We start from the raw sequence: 13,739 nt of genomic DNA, 5'->3' as shown, positions 1-13,739 counted from the left end.
ACATGTCCTCAGTTACTACCTGGCCACCTTGGCTTACAAAGTGCTCTGGAGAGGCATGGTAACTTGTTCAAAGTCCTGCAGCACCTGAGTGGTAAAACAGAACTATGGACAAAGGTCTAGTAACCCAAGAAAGTATATTTTGCATTGACACACAGGCTTCTACTAGACATTACATTTACAACAAGGTTTCTGAATGAAGAGCATTTTCCAGCTATTTTGCCCCACTGTCAAATCATTTGATCTGCTTTAAAAAATTTTTTTAATTTTTTTTAAGAAAGGCAGATTTTACAGAGAGAGAGAAGTAGAAACAAAAAGAGGGAAGTCTTCCATATTCTGGTGAACACTCACAACAGCCAGAGCTGATCTGATCTGAGAGCCAGGAACTTCTTCCTGGTCTCCCACATGGGTACAGGTGCCCAGGTCAGGTGTACAGGTGCCTGCTGCTTTCCCAGGTCATAAGCAAACAGCTAGAGCATAAATGGAGCAGCCGGACATGAACTGGTGTCTAGGATATGCTGGCCCAAGTGGATGGAGGATTAGTCAGCTATGCCACTTTGCCAGCCCCACATATGATCTGCCTTTTAAAATTAATTAGTAGCCCTTATTTTTTTGATTTACAGGATAATGGCTATCTGGGGTGTATTAGTTCCACAGCAATTCCATACAACAAGCCCTCTCCACAACCTTTCCTGTTAGTTGGATATCTGGCCTTGCTCCATCTCCAACCCTGATGTGTTTTGTTGGCCCAACTTGCCTTCCACACCTATATTCCCCACTGTATTTCCAGGAATCCATGAGATTCTTATCAACCTTTACATCCTTTCCACCAAAGCTTCCTCCTTCAGTTCCTTGGAGGAAATGCAGGAACTGATTGTTCCAGGTTTTCTTATGGCCTCCTGGCTTTTCTCCATTGGGAGACATGGCTCTAGGGGTGGAGCTGGCAAGGCAAACAAAAGAGAAAAACGAAGGGAAAAAACAGAAGCTGTTTCCAGTGAGGTCGTAGGCCATGACCTAATTAATTCCACAGCCATGAAGTCAATTGATCCACCACCTGCACACTTGAGAACAGCCTGTACTCTGGTTTTGCCTACTCTGAGAACTAGGCATTGTTTGATGTGATGAATTTTCATGTTGCTGGTGAAAGATGAGCCCTAGCATCTCCACCCTACACCCTGTCTCTCTATAGTGGTGGCTCCAGGGTCCAAGACAAGACATCACACTGGTTTTAAAATATTGAAACACAGGGTAAGCCCTGAAGGAAGTTCTTCTCCTGGGCTCATGCGATGTCAATACCAAAAATAGCCTTTTTCTGCGTGTAAGTGAACAGAGGCCCCTGGGAAGAGAAAGCAAATTCACTGAGACCAAGAGACTTCGTGGCAGTCACAAGACTGGAACCCATCTTGCAGCGTGCTGCTGGAACCTCTGGTGCCACTGCCACTTCCATCTCATTCAGCCTGTTTCTTTAAGCCTGTCTCTGGCCTACAGAGGTGAACAAACACTTGGGAAATATCTCTGGTATTCACCTGGAAGTCCTTCATATTTTTAACCAGTGTACTTTTTACCAGACAACTTTCCTATTAAAGATTAGGCAATGTTTACCAGGGTGACATCACCTGGTTCTAGTCTACTTCCTCAGACATACAGGCTTAGAAATTATCTTGTCTGTTTGCCCACTTACATTATTGATCATTCTTTTATTTTCAGCTTAATATTTGTTACTTCTTGAGATAGTATTGTTAATTTGCACCACAGCTAAAGGTTTAATGGTTCTACAGAATACAGTGTTCAACAAATACTTAGCGCTCAACAAGAATACATAAGGGCTATAAACAACACTCAAATGAAAAGACATTTAAAGTCACTCATATAAAACACATTTTAAAATAGCCTAAAAATCCTTAAAACTATAGTAGCATATATAATTTCTATCAATTTGTTTGACTGAGGCCCAAGCGTCTGCATGTTAAGAGGCTTGCATCTGATATGGATGCCAAGTGATCTATAGGCCACACTTACAGGAATTAAAAGGTCTAAAGTGACACTATCTCAGCCATGATGACAAACCAGATATCAGCCTTTCCCTAAAGAACAAGCTTTTGTTTGTTTTTGTTTTTGTTTACCAAGAAGAATCTTGTTGCAGGTCCTCCCTGAACTCATCCTGCCCTTGTTTCCTTCTTTGTTCCCTAGTGTGTGGCTGTGGCCTGGCCCAGTCAGGCTTCTTCTTCAAGAACCAGGAGTACATCTGCACACAGGACTACCAGCAACTCTATGGTACCCGCTGTGATAGCTGCCGGGACTTCATCACAGGAGAGGTCATCTCTGCCTTGGGCCGCACCTACCACCCCAAGTGCTTTGTGTGCAGCCTGTGCAGGTAAGCAGGTGGCCAGCATGGACCAGAGCTTCTTCATGGGAAGGAGACATGGTCTTTCCTGTAGTTGTGGGGCTTACAGGACTTACGCTTCTAGCATCTCAAGGGTGGAAGGATCTGGCAGACCAGTATTCTCAAACCTATTAGCAACTGAATCATTTTTGTCTAGGGAGATCTCACATAAAACACTCCCTGCCCTGTAATGGAGTCAGGGTGAGGATCTGAGCCACAATACTCAGGGTCCCTAAAGGAACCTCTGCAAACTCTGGTCTCTAGAAACCTCATTTGAAATAGACAGGTATGGCTCACAGTCCCATACCTCTTTCACAGGTAGAACAAGGATGTCTGTTTGCAGTCTTTCTCCATCATCCCAGTACCACCTCATGCTGGCAAGGGTGATGCCATCTCTAGAGCCTCTTCCTTCATAAGCAAAATGGGATTCAAAACAATTCTAATCTCTTTCGTGCTTTCCTAAAGACCATTGAGGTGATGTTGCCACTATCACAATAATCATCTCACCCTCCTCAGGACATCTCCAGTGATGAAGAGCTCATCCCTACTCCCTTCCCCACTCCCAGCATCTCAATTGCTTGTTAATTTAGCAAATGTACTTTAAGAGCCTGCTGTATGCCAAATACCACATTAAGGAGATGAAAAAAAATGAAGAAAACCTCAGTCCTGCCCACAAATACATTAAAATTTAATAGACAGCTCAAGTTACATCATAAGGAAAGCAAGATTATAGGTACATTTTATAATTGGGAATGAAATTTACAGGTTGATTATTTTCCTCATAAAGCAGCCACTAGGTACTGGTTAGAGTAACTAACCAACAAGACTGAGACTCATAAAGGATGTGTGAGAAAATATGCCCATCCCAAGTTCATTCATGTATCTCATAATACCTGTGCCCTGGTTATTGGCACCGAGATGCATGGAAGGTTAGCAAAGAGGATCTGCATCCTACCAGGTGAGCTTTGCATCAAGCCCCAAGGTGACGAACTGACTCCACAAGGAGTCAGCTCCATGCCTTTTGACCACAGGATAGTGATGACAACTTAGCTCGCCCGACTCTTGCTTCACTCATTTCCCACCTTGCTAAGGGGCAGTGGAGGCACTGGGGTTTATGCTCAGAGTTAATGTAACAAGCATCCTAACTAGAACTAGAGCAACTAAACAGTGGTTGGCATTGAGCATCCTAGACACTCTAAATTCAGTTTATAATTTAGAAGGGAGAAGGGCAGGGTCTACACGAGCTTGAGACCCCTGGGCTGTAGAAATAGAATAAACACTGAGGAGAAGAGAAAGAATTCTTTATTTGTGTAGAAACTTCTTGATGGGAAGTAGGATTTTGAGAAATGACTTAATAGTAAAAGGAAAAACTTTGGGCAAATTGGTAGTTGAGTAAGTTTTTAACACCTGGGAATATGTTAAATTGAGGTGGGAAAGGCCCTTGCAGGAAAAGGAAACAGCTCCATAAGGAGTTAGAACCTTCTCCTCTTACAAAGGAGACATGTAAACTTACATAAACATCATGATCTGCCCAGTATTGAAATCAGGTAAACAGCCCAGCAAGGCCTTCAGTCCTGGCCTCCTGGCCCCTCACTGAGTGGGTTCACCTGCCTGCCACTGTAAACAGCACTTGGCTTTGCCTAGTGCTCTGGGAAGACAGCTGTATGCATTACCAAAGTGCTCATATACTGTCAGGTCACCAATAGCAAAGGGACTTTAGGAAAAGGAGGTGCTGACTATGTACCCTGTCTTCCTTGCAGGAAACCTTTCCCCATTGGAGACAAGGTGACCTTCAGTGGGAAAGAATGTGTGTGCCAGACGTGTTCCCAGTCCATGACCAGCAGTAAGCCCATCAAGATCCGTGGACCAAGCCGTGAGTCTTTCCCACAAGGCATCTCTTGTCCAAGGGCACTGCCCTTCCCTGGTCTTGTCAGGCCTGGAGGGAAGTGGGAGAGGGCCACACCAGGGCCTCTTAAAACATAACCCAGTTGACATACGGCCCCAGCAGTCAGCTTAACAAACAGAACCCAGGGAAGACAACATTCCCAATGCAGTGATGACTGGGCCACATCTCAGTCACATAGGTGAGTCTCTTCTGGGGCAAGCTCAGTTCTTAGCCTTGCATCCCAGAGCATCCCAGCAGGGTCCATCAAATGTTTTTTCACCCATGATTCTCAATTTTTACATACCCCACTAGAATTTGCAGACATCTTACAAAGGGACTAGTATGTGTGTCCTGGCCATAAATCATAGGGCTGTGCTGGTACTTCTGTGGACCAGCTGCCTCACCCTCACTTGTGTGACTGATGAAAATGCACATTTCTGAGCTCATCTTGAACAGCTAAGGCTGGAACCTAGGAACCATTATTCTTCATAAACTTCTGGGGTGACTCATTCACTATTCCTAAGACTGAGAGCTTCAGGAGCGAAGTGCCTGCCAGCTATGGGGTGTCCATTCCATTCCTGGGGCCTGAAATAAGATCTCAATCACTGTTCCCAGATGCTCCTGTCAGGCTGCTGACTGCGTGCACCCACTGGCCCCCTGGATCTCTGTAAGTCAGGCTCAGCTCCAGTGCTCTTTCATGTTACATGACACTCTTACTGGCCTCCTAGAGAGAATCAATGAAAATCCATTAGCTTTCTGGGCTGTAGAGCTCTGTGGGCGTGGGGCTGCCAGCCGAGGCACCAGTGCAGTCAGCAGGCTAGAGCTGCCTCTGACTCAGGAGGATGTGCACAGAAGACTCGCATCAGCAGGCCTTGGCTCCCAGGGGCTCCATTGAGTTCACCCAGTGGTGGAGAGTCAAAAGGAAGACAGGAAAAGCTCTCTTACCTGCCCTTGCTTTCATCCAGAGACAAATGGAATCTATCCCTGGAAGGCACAGAGCCCTTCCCCTGCAGCCTTGATGATGTTCAAGAGTGGTTTACCACTCTGCTAGTTCCCAGCTCCAGGTGGCTGAGTGTACAAACTGCTGTCCTTCATAACTCCTTGAAGGTATCATCCAGAAGGACAACAATGCTGGGATGCTGGGAGGTAGGACCGTGGCTCACTGCAGGGTCCAGAAACCAGTGGGAGAGCATATGGGGAAGCACAGAGAGAGGCCAACTTGAGTAAGGAGGCCTCCAACCTTCCTGATGCACAGCAGTAATGGAACCTGAGACTCAGTTTATCCATCCATGAAAGATCGATGGAATTCCACATCACCCTTATGGGAGTTCTGTGGAAAGCAGATTTATTGGTATATGAGAATAAAGCTAGCATACGCTGACAGTTTGTAAAATACTATATAAATATAGTGGGAAGGATGGTAGTGGTGGGGAGTTTTAATATAGAAAGGAACTCAGCCACAGACTCTCAAATCTGTTGTTGGTTCTCTCAGGGTGTGTTGCGTGTTACTGTGTTAGCTAAGGTCTCTAGCAGATGGAAGATTTCCTCAGCTGACTACGGAAGTCTGGGATGTGAGCAGGCTCCCAAAGAGAGGCTCCTAGTATCTTGATTCAAGTCCCAGTTCCACTCCCAGTCCCAGTTCCCTGCTAATGCAGTACCTGGGAGGCAACAATAACAGTTCAAGCAATCCAATTCTTGCCACCCACAGGGGAGTCCTGAGAGTTCCTGGTTCTGGCTTGGCCTAGTTCCAGCCACTGCAAGCATTTGGGGAGTGAGGCAATGAATGGGAGTCTCTCTCCCTCTTCTCTGTCTCTCACTTCTCCCTTTCACCATTCTCTCTGCCTCTCAAATAAATACATTTTTAAAGATTTATTTATTTTTATTGGAAAGTCAGATATATACAGAGAGCAGGAGAGACAGAGAGAAATATCTTCTGTCCGATGATTCACTCTCTAAGTGACCACAATGGCTGGAGCTGTGCTGATCTAAAGCTAGGAGCCCAGATCTTCTTCTGGGTCTCCCGCATGGGTGCAGGGTCCCAAGTCTTTGGACCATCCTCAACTGCTTTCCCAAGACACAAGCAGGGAGCTGGATGGGGAACAGGGGTGCTGGGATTAGAACCTGCGCCCATATGGGATCCAGGCACGTTCAAGGAGAGGATGTTAGCCGCTAGGCCACAGCACTGGGCCCTCAAATACGTATTTTTTTTAAAAGACAAGGCAGCCCCCAAATGTCTCCTTCATAGTTTTTCAGATCAGGAGATAGATAAGGATGAGGGCAAGTGGCAGAGGTGAAACACCAAGCAGACCTGAGCACATGGGCAGATCCAGGGACAATGTCCGGATGGTGGAGGATCCAGTTACTCACAGAGCAAATACACTAATCCATGGACCTGCGCATGTTTCATAGGTGGATCTTCTCCTAGAGCAGTCACTGTTCCTGCTATAGATGCAAGGTTGCCTCCTGACTACAGGCCATGTGCTCCCAGAGAATAAAGGGAACCTGATCCAGGCCCAAGAAATGTTGAGATGCACACACCATGGAAAAGGAAAGCACACAGCCCTGGTCTTTGTTAACTTTACAGAAGTGTGAAGTTTCAACCCTTATAGGGAAATAAAGATATTCTGGAAAGACAGGATTGGTGTATACTCCAAGAGGACTAAGAGAAATGCTCTAGAACTGTCAAGAGAAAGGAATCTTGCTACCACAGGAACAGGATCACAAATCTCACTGAGGAGAATCACCAGCAGTAGCCACATCACCATCACCATGTCATGGTCACTAGCACCAATGGCACTATGAAAGTCACTTCATCTCCACCACCACCACCACCATCACCATCTTCACTGCCACCACTATACCACCATCATTCAGGCACTGCACAGATCTCACTAGGAAAAATAAGCAGCAATTTCAGCATCACCATTATCACCATCATGGCCATTACCACCACTACCATCACCATTTCTGCCAGCATTGATTGCCTACCACTAAGCACTGCAATAATGGTCTATACAGAAAACCTCATTTTATCATTGTAACAATTCTAGGAGAAATAAGAGTGTTTTATAGAGGAGATAACTGAATCAAAGAGCATAAATGACTCTCCCAGAGTAAGACAGATACTAACTAATGGAACTCGGGTGTGAAAACAAGCAGTCTGGCTGTGGAGCCTGTTCCCTTAGCATCCAATGCTAGAGATATGACTCACTAATGGGGTAGGATCCCATCTTCCTGGATCAGCTGTCTAACAAAAAATCAGTAGCCTGGTATGACTCACAAGATGCACTCATTTTTGCTGACCTAAGCAGAAATGTAAACACAAGAATTAAAAATGGCTGTCTGGGTTCTTCAGAGGCCTCTCCAGCAAAAGAAAAGGTCTGAGGGGAACAGGTGGTGGTGTCATACTTAGTGCCAGATTAACACTGTAATTTGTAGTAGGGAGAAACACATGAAGAATGGACAGCTGCTCTGCAGAGACCAACTCATACCAGTATGTTTGTTTCTGACGTTCCTCCTTATACCAGACCAGTGACTCCCTGGTGGGGTGCTGGAGGCTTCTTGGTGGTCAAAATGAAAGGAGGGAGAAAAGAGAGAGGAAAGTTCTGCCAGGTATGAAGTCAAAACCACAGAAGAAAGCAGTATGACATGGAAAGGAAACCAAGGATATGAGAAACTTTGCCAAGCTCCCTGTAACAGTAATACTGTTTTGCTTCAAACGTTGATGGGTGGATGGATCATCATTTGAAACACAGAGTTACAGGGAGAGACAGAGTTTTTGCATTGACCGTTTGAAAGGCAGAGTTACATAGAGAGAGATCTTCCATCTACTATTTCACTTCCCAGGTGGTGGTCACAACAGAACCAAGAGTTTCAGTTGGTCTCCAATGAGTGCTAGCAGGGAGCCGGATGGGGAGTAGAGCAGCCAGCACCAGAACCAGTACCCATACAGGCAGCCTGTTATGCTATAATGCCAGTCTTTTTTTTGGCTTCAGATCAGAGATTGAGTAATATGTGGAATATGGGCTATGAACCCAAGAATGTATAATAATAATATTAATAACAAGCATAAAGCCTTACAGACCTAACTTCAGCTCATCTTTAAATCAGTGTTATGAGGAAGACAGATGAGGAAGCCAGAGATCCCAGATCATGTGAGGGAATCAGGGTTTGCCCCACCCCTCCTCCAGACCAGCTTCTCAGCATTCATTCAAACCCCTCAGACCAGACTTTAATCACTATACAGTAACAGCTCCTAAAATTTAACTCTAGGTGCCAAGTGCATCTCAGATGTGTCACTGATTTTCAGATGGAGAAGACTCATCATTGCAATGTGGCCGTGAAAGCATGCAGCTGTCAAATAAATTGCATTGAGGAGGGAGAGAATTGTGTTGTTGGCCAACAATAAGTCTGACTCTACTAGTGCCTTTGATCAGTGGATGGCTATATCAAGTGAAATGTAAGGAATGAAGGAGAAGAAATGACACCTGTCTTTAAATACTGGAAGGAACTGTGAGGTGGGAAAGGAGGCAGATTATTACTGGCCATGTAAAAACAGCTATCAGAGTCAGATATCAGCTCCATAGAAAGGAGACAGTTGTGACAGTCATACCTGTCCAAAAGCAGGGGTGAGCCACCCAGGCCTAGAAGAGGCTAAGTAGGGAAAGGGATGCCACCTGTTAAGATGCTACAGATTCCTGCACCGGGTGGGACATTTGACCAAATGCCCTGTGAACTTTGCGTCCTAGTGGAATTATTAACCCCTCTCAGAGAGACCCACAGAAATATGAACTCAGTCTATGTGTTCTAGAAAATTTTTCCAGATGCCAGCAGCCCTCAGGTTTCTCTACACAGAGCATAGACCACCTTTTTAAACTATTGTGTTCTGAAGCACAATAATTGGAGAAGCATCACAGGGATACTTGTAGAATGATCACCAAGAAAAGAAGGGAGACAGATAAATCTCTCAAACTCCTTATGTAAGTACTTTACAATTGGAGACTTCCTACCCCCCAGTTTCCACTAAGGGATATTAGAACCGTGCTCAGCAGCCACAATTCAGACACTGAAAGCTCCCACTCAAAAACACTTCATCAGGGCCAAACCCTTCCCCTTGCCTGCTGGACATGCTGCCCTTCCTCCATACACAGACACATCATCTTCGTCCTGGGACTGGCTCCCAACTGCATGTGAGGGCTTCCAGACAGGCACTCCCAAGTTCACATGCAATTCCTTTCTCCTCACTGCCCCCAAGGACGGATTTGTCTTGTGGTGCCAGCAGAGAGGTCTTTTGTCTAGTCGTATTTGTCCATGGCCTTTTCCTCCTCCCAAGTAGACCTGAACCCCCAGCATGCCCCAGGTACTGTGAATGCTGGTTCTACTTCCTGCTCCCTCAAGACATTCGCTGAGCAACAAGCCAGATGCAGGGTCTACTCCAGCTTCTGTGGGTTCCAAAGCACCATCTAGGGTAACAGTGACAAAGAATGAAGGCATGTTTCTGGTTTAGGACAGTCTCATCAGATGCTTTCTTCCATGTTACTTGGGGTGGCAACTATTTGACTTAAAAGCACATTGGAAAAAGAGTGGGGTTGAACTTGAACTATGGTTACGCAACAAGGTGGAGGAACCCACCATGGGGGGAGGGTGTGGGGAAGTGTGGGGAGAATCCCAGTTCCTATGAAATTACAACACAATGTAATTAATGAATAAATTTAATAAAAAAAAAAGAAAAAGAAAAACAGTGGGGTTATGGATTCTATCCTTTGCATGCTGCAAGATCCATACATTTTTACTCTCTTAGAAAGTGTGCATGGAATTCCTTCCCACTGGGTGCCCAGCACCCTCCTACAAAAGGAAATCAATTTAACCACAAAATACTTGAAGCCATTACCATTGAGTATACAGTGTAGTGTAAGGGGGAGGTGCAGCTCAACCCCAGGAGCATCACACAGAGATCTTGTTTAAAATCAGGATTTCTGGGTGGGATCCATGATGTCAAAAGTCTGCAAACTCCAGGAGCACCAGATGCTAGAGCTGCAAGAGATCTCAGAGACTAGAATAAGCTATGTTAGCATGTTGAGAAGGGGCCAGAAACAGTGCATGATCCAGTCTGCACTGGATGAACAGTGGCCAGGATGACAAGCAATGAGGTCTTTCTTTCTCCCCCACACTGACATCCTGTCAAGAGGCCAGCAATCCAGTAGCCTTTGCTCTTACCTAGTGGAACCTCTGAGTAGTTGCCAGTGCTAGGCAAGGTGGAAGCAGCGGTGGGCAAGGCAAGCCAGTATTCAAGGGAGCAAAGGTGTGCCTAATTAGAGGCCTGCAATGATGGTGGGAGGTCAGAGGAAACCAAGATGTTGTACTCACTGATGTCCCCTGTCTTTTCAGACTGTGCCGGCTGCAAGGAAGAGATCAAGCATGGCCAGTCGCTGCTGGCCCTGGACAAGCAGTGGCACGTCAGCTGCTTTAAGTGCCAGACCTGCAGTGTCATCCTCACCGGGGAGTACATCAGCAAGTGGGTCTTCTTCCTCTCCTCTCTGCCCCTGCTCTCTGGACCTTGGGGTCCAGTGAACCCTGCCTCATCTGGCCTGCCTGACACTCCAACAGCATATCCTTTCATTTCCATTGGTGCCACACTAGGGCCACAACACCACCCGTGCCATCCTCTCTCCACCCTTAGACCCTCCTAAGCTGTTGCCTCTGCCTGAGACATTCCTCTCTCTTCTTCAACTGCTTGCTCCCCCTCCCTGTGATCATGATTTCCACCTTCCCTTCTGGTTGCACTCACATTTCCTTCTGCTTGTCCCTCAACACCAGCCCTCCCTCTGCTGTTTATAATTCTGTGTGTATCATGATAATAATACTAACTACTACTTACTGAGCTTTCATTATGTGTATGGACCTGTCTGACTGCTTTGTGTGGGTTTTCAAATTACCTACACCCCACACACTCCCCCAAGAGACACTCATGCCTACATAGTACTGAGTAAGTACCCTGTTCCAATGGTGGGGATTACTGTCTGCACCAGGATGGGAGCTTTTTTAATTCACCACTGGGCCTCCTACCCCTGGCACAATGCCTGACTTAGGTCAATGTTAGTGGTAGAAGGAATTTTTCTAAGAAGAGAGGGTGTGATGGACACATAAAGTTATCAAGGAAGAGGCATTATCCCCAGGGACCTACATACAGAAGCCTTTAATAAGGCCCCCTCTTTGCTGGACCATAATGACCAAAGCATGTGGGTAGAAAAGTACCTACAAACAATCCTGAGCATAACCCCTCACAGATAAGCCATTCTCAACCACAGCCCTTCCCAGGTCCCACTCTCTACACACATATATACAGCCCAGCAAGGGAGTTACGAGGTTTCTATGAGGATTCTGGCACCAGAAGACATGGAGTGGGATCTCATGAGAAGCTTAATTCTCTAAGACCTTTTTGATCATAAGTACTAGAAAAATCAACTCCAGCTCATTTCAAAGCAAGGATGGGAGTTTATTCACTCATAGAAATGGAAAATTCAGAAGAACACTTGCTTCAGATATGAGTGAATCCAAGGGTTTAAACACATAGAAAGTATATCAGTATTAGGGGACTCTCTCTTCTCATTCTTTTCTTTCTCTCCTTTTTTTCACTCCTCTGGATCATTCTCTCTTCCCTCCTACCCCTCATGCTTCAGCTCTTCTTTCCTCTGTGTTAGTGCTCAATCAGGTCCTCCCCAAAGATCATCAGCAATTCCAGGCTCTCATTCCATGTGTTTTACAAGCTTGGCAGAAAGGCCTTTTTCCAAAGGCCTCCCAAAAAAAGTCCCATTAACTGCCTCTGATGTAGACACTCTTGGGTAACAGACCCATTCCTCACCATTCACTAGCCAACAGAATCTGAACCTTATAGCCCAATGGCCAAGAGACTCAGGCTTACATGGCTGAGTAAGACCATGGCTTACACATAGAAATCCAAGCAAGATTCTACTGCTAGCACCAGGGCAAATGGATGTTGGTCAAACTTTACAAGTGCAGGGCTGTGCATAGTCACAGAAAAGAAGGGTCCTTTCAGCTAGCAAGAATTAGAATCTGGAATCTGTGAGAGCTGTGTGGAACATGATGGAACTTCAGCTGGACCTTCACAAAGGAGGTGAAATTTTCAAATGAAAGGGAGAACATGTGTATAGAATGCCTCACCAGGGCAAGGACAGGCAGGAAGCAAGTGCTGAACCCCTCCACCTGTCTGGGGTATGCACAGGTAAAGCCAGGTCCCAAGCCACTGAGGTGAGTCACTGAGAGCTCTGGATGCCATAGTAGGAGATTGGCATTGCCTTCCAAGTATGTTAAGTAAGGAATGTCCTTAGGTCATCGCCAGCCAAGAGTCCTTGAGTCTAGAAGTCCAGAATTAGCAGGGGCAGTTGAGGCTTTCTCAGAATGCCTCTCAAGGAGATCCAGCCCAGATGACCCGCCATGCTTGGTGTGTCTGTAATCTGACCCTGGACCCTCACCTGACTACAGCAGAGTGTCCACAGATAAGGGGCACTGACTCCAATATCAGGTACTCAGGATAAAAGTCTGGCCAATGGGATCATGAATGGGGCCTCAGCTGCTCTGAATCTGCATTTCTTCATTTATTAAAATTGGCATAGGATGGCTCCCTTCTTCATGGGGTGTGTAAAGGCTCAGGTATCTGTGCTTTATACCCAGCAAGTGTGAGAGAACATTTACTTTGCCATCTGCCTGTTCCTAAGACTCACTGTGTAGTTCAAATTCCCTAATATCTCACCAACTCATGTATCCTGTGAGGTTGTATACACATTAATATTCAAATTTAGTTGGCACACACGCACACACACAACCTTTCTCCCGTGCAGAGTTCCCCTCCCACACTCAGAGTAAGAACCTAGTTTAGGAGGGAAGAACTGGAAGAGAAGGGGTAGGTTTGTCTCATGGCCTCCTGAACAAGTCCTTGCCTGTGAGGCCAGTCTCACCTCCCACCCCTTCCAAGGCCTCAGTGCTCATTGCTGCTTCTCCTTCAGGAAAATGCTGACTATCATGTTGCCCAGGCTGGGCTCCCAGCTATGTCAGCCTTTCTGCGGCATGGAAATGGGAAAAATGTCACGTCTCTCCTCTGGGTCTCTCTGCACCTAAGCTAAGTTCTTTCATGTTCAAAAGTAGGAGAAATGAACCCCTCTCCTCTGGGGACTCAGGTCTTAGAGTAAGGCCATCCTAGCAACTCCCTAGTGTCCCCTCTGAACACCTCTCAGCCGTCATGGCCATTAGCATTCACCACAAGCCTGGGCACTATGCTAAGCCCTAGAATACACTGGACCCATGTCCTTTTGCCCCATTGACAACCTGAGTGAAAAACTGAACTGCCTGGGTTTGAATTCCAGCCCCGGATCATCCAGTGGGACCTGGGGAAAATTACTCCACTATCTTCTACTTGGGTTTTCTCATCCACACACTGGAAATGCTGACAGTTTTGAC

The 13,739-nt window shown here is 46.1% G+C and overlaps 1 protein-coding gene across 4 annotated transcripts in view; it reads left to right on the top strand.

The window, feature by feature from the left end:
- Nucleotides 1-13,739, top strand: part of ABLIM3 (actin binding LIM protein family member 3) — a 111,893-nt gene that overhangs the window by 49,744 nt on the left and 48,410 nt on the right. For all 4 annotated transcript variants that reach the window (XM_058677278.1, XM_058677277.1, XM_058677276.1 and 1 more), the window contains 3 exons: nt 2,188-2,371; nt 4,141-4,253; nt 10,653-10,779. In XM_058677278.1, coding sequence (XP_058533261.1) covers nt 2,188-2,371; nt 4,141-4,253; nt 10,653-10,779 — 424 coding nt within the window. The remainder of the gene's footprint in view (nt 1-2,187; nt 2,372-4,140; nt 4,254-10,652; nt 10,780-13,739) is intronic.

The sequence above is a fragment of the Ochotona princeps genome, chromosome 19 (assembly GCF_030435755.1).
Source record: "Ochotona princeps isolate mOchPri1 chromosome 19, mOchPri1.hap1, whole genome shotgun sequence".
In the NCBI taxonomy this organism is placed as follows: domain Eukaryota; kingdom Metazoa; phylum Chordata; class Mammalia; order Lagomorpha; family Ochotonidae; genus Ochotona; species Ochotona princeps.
The sequence above is the reverse complement of the archived record's forward strand: the minus strand, read 5'-3'. Positions and strand labels throughout refer to the sequence as shown.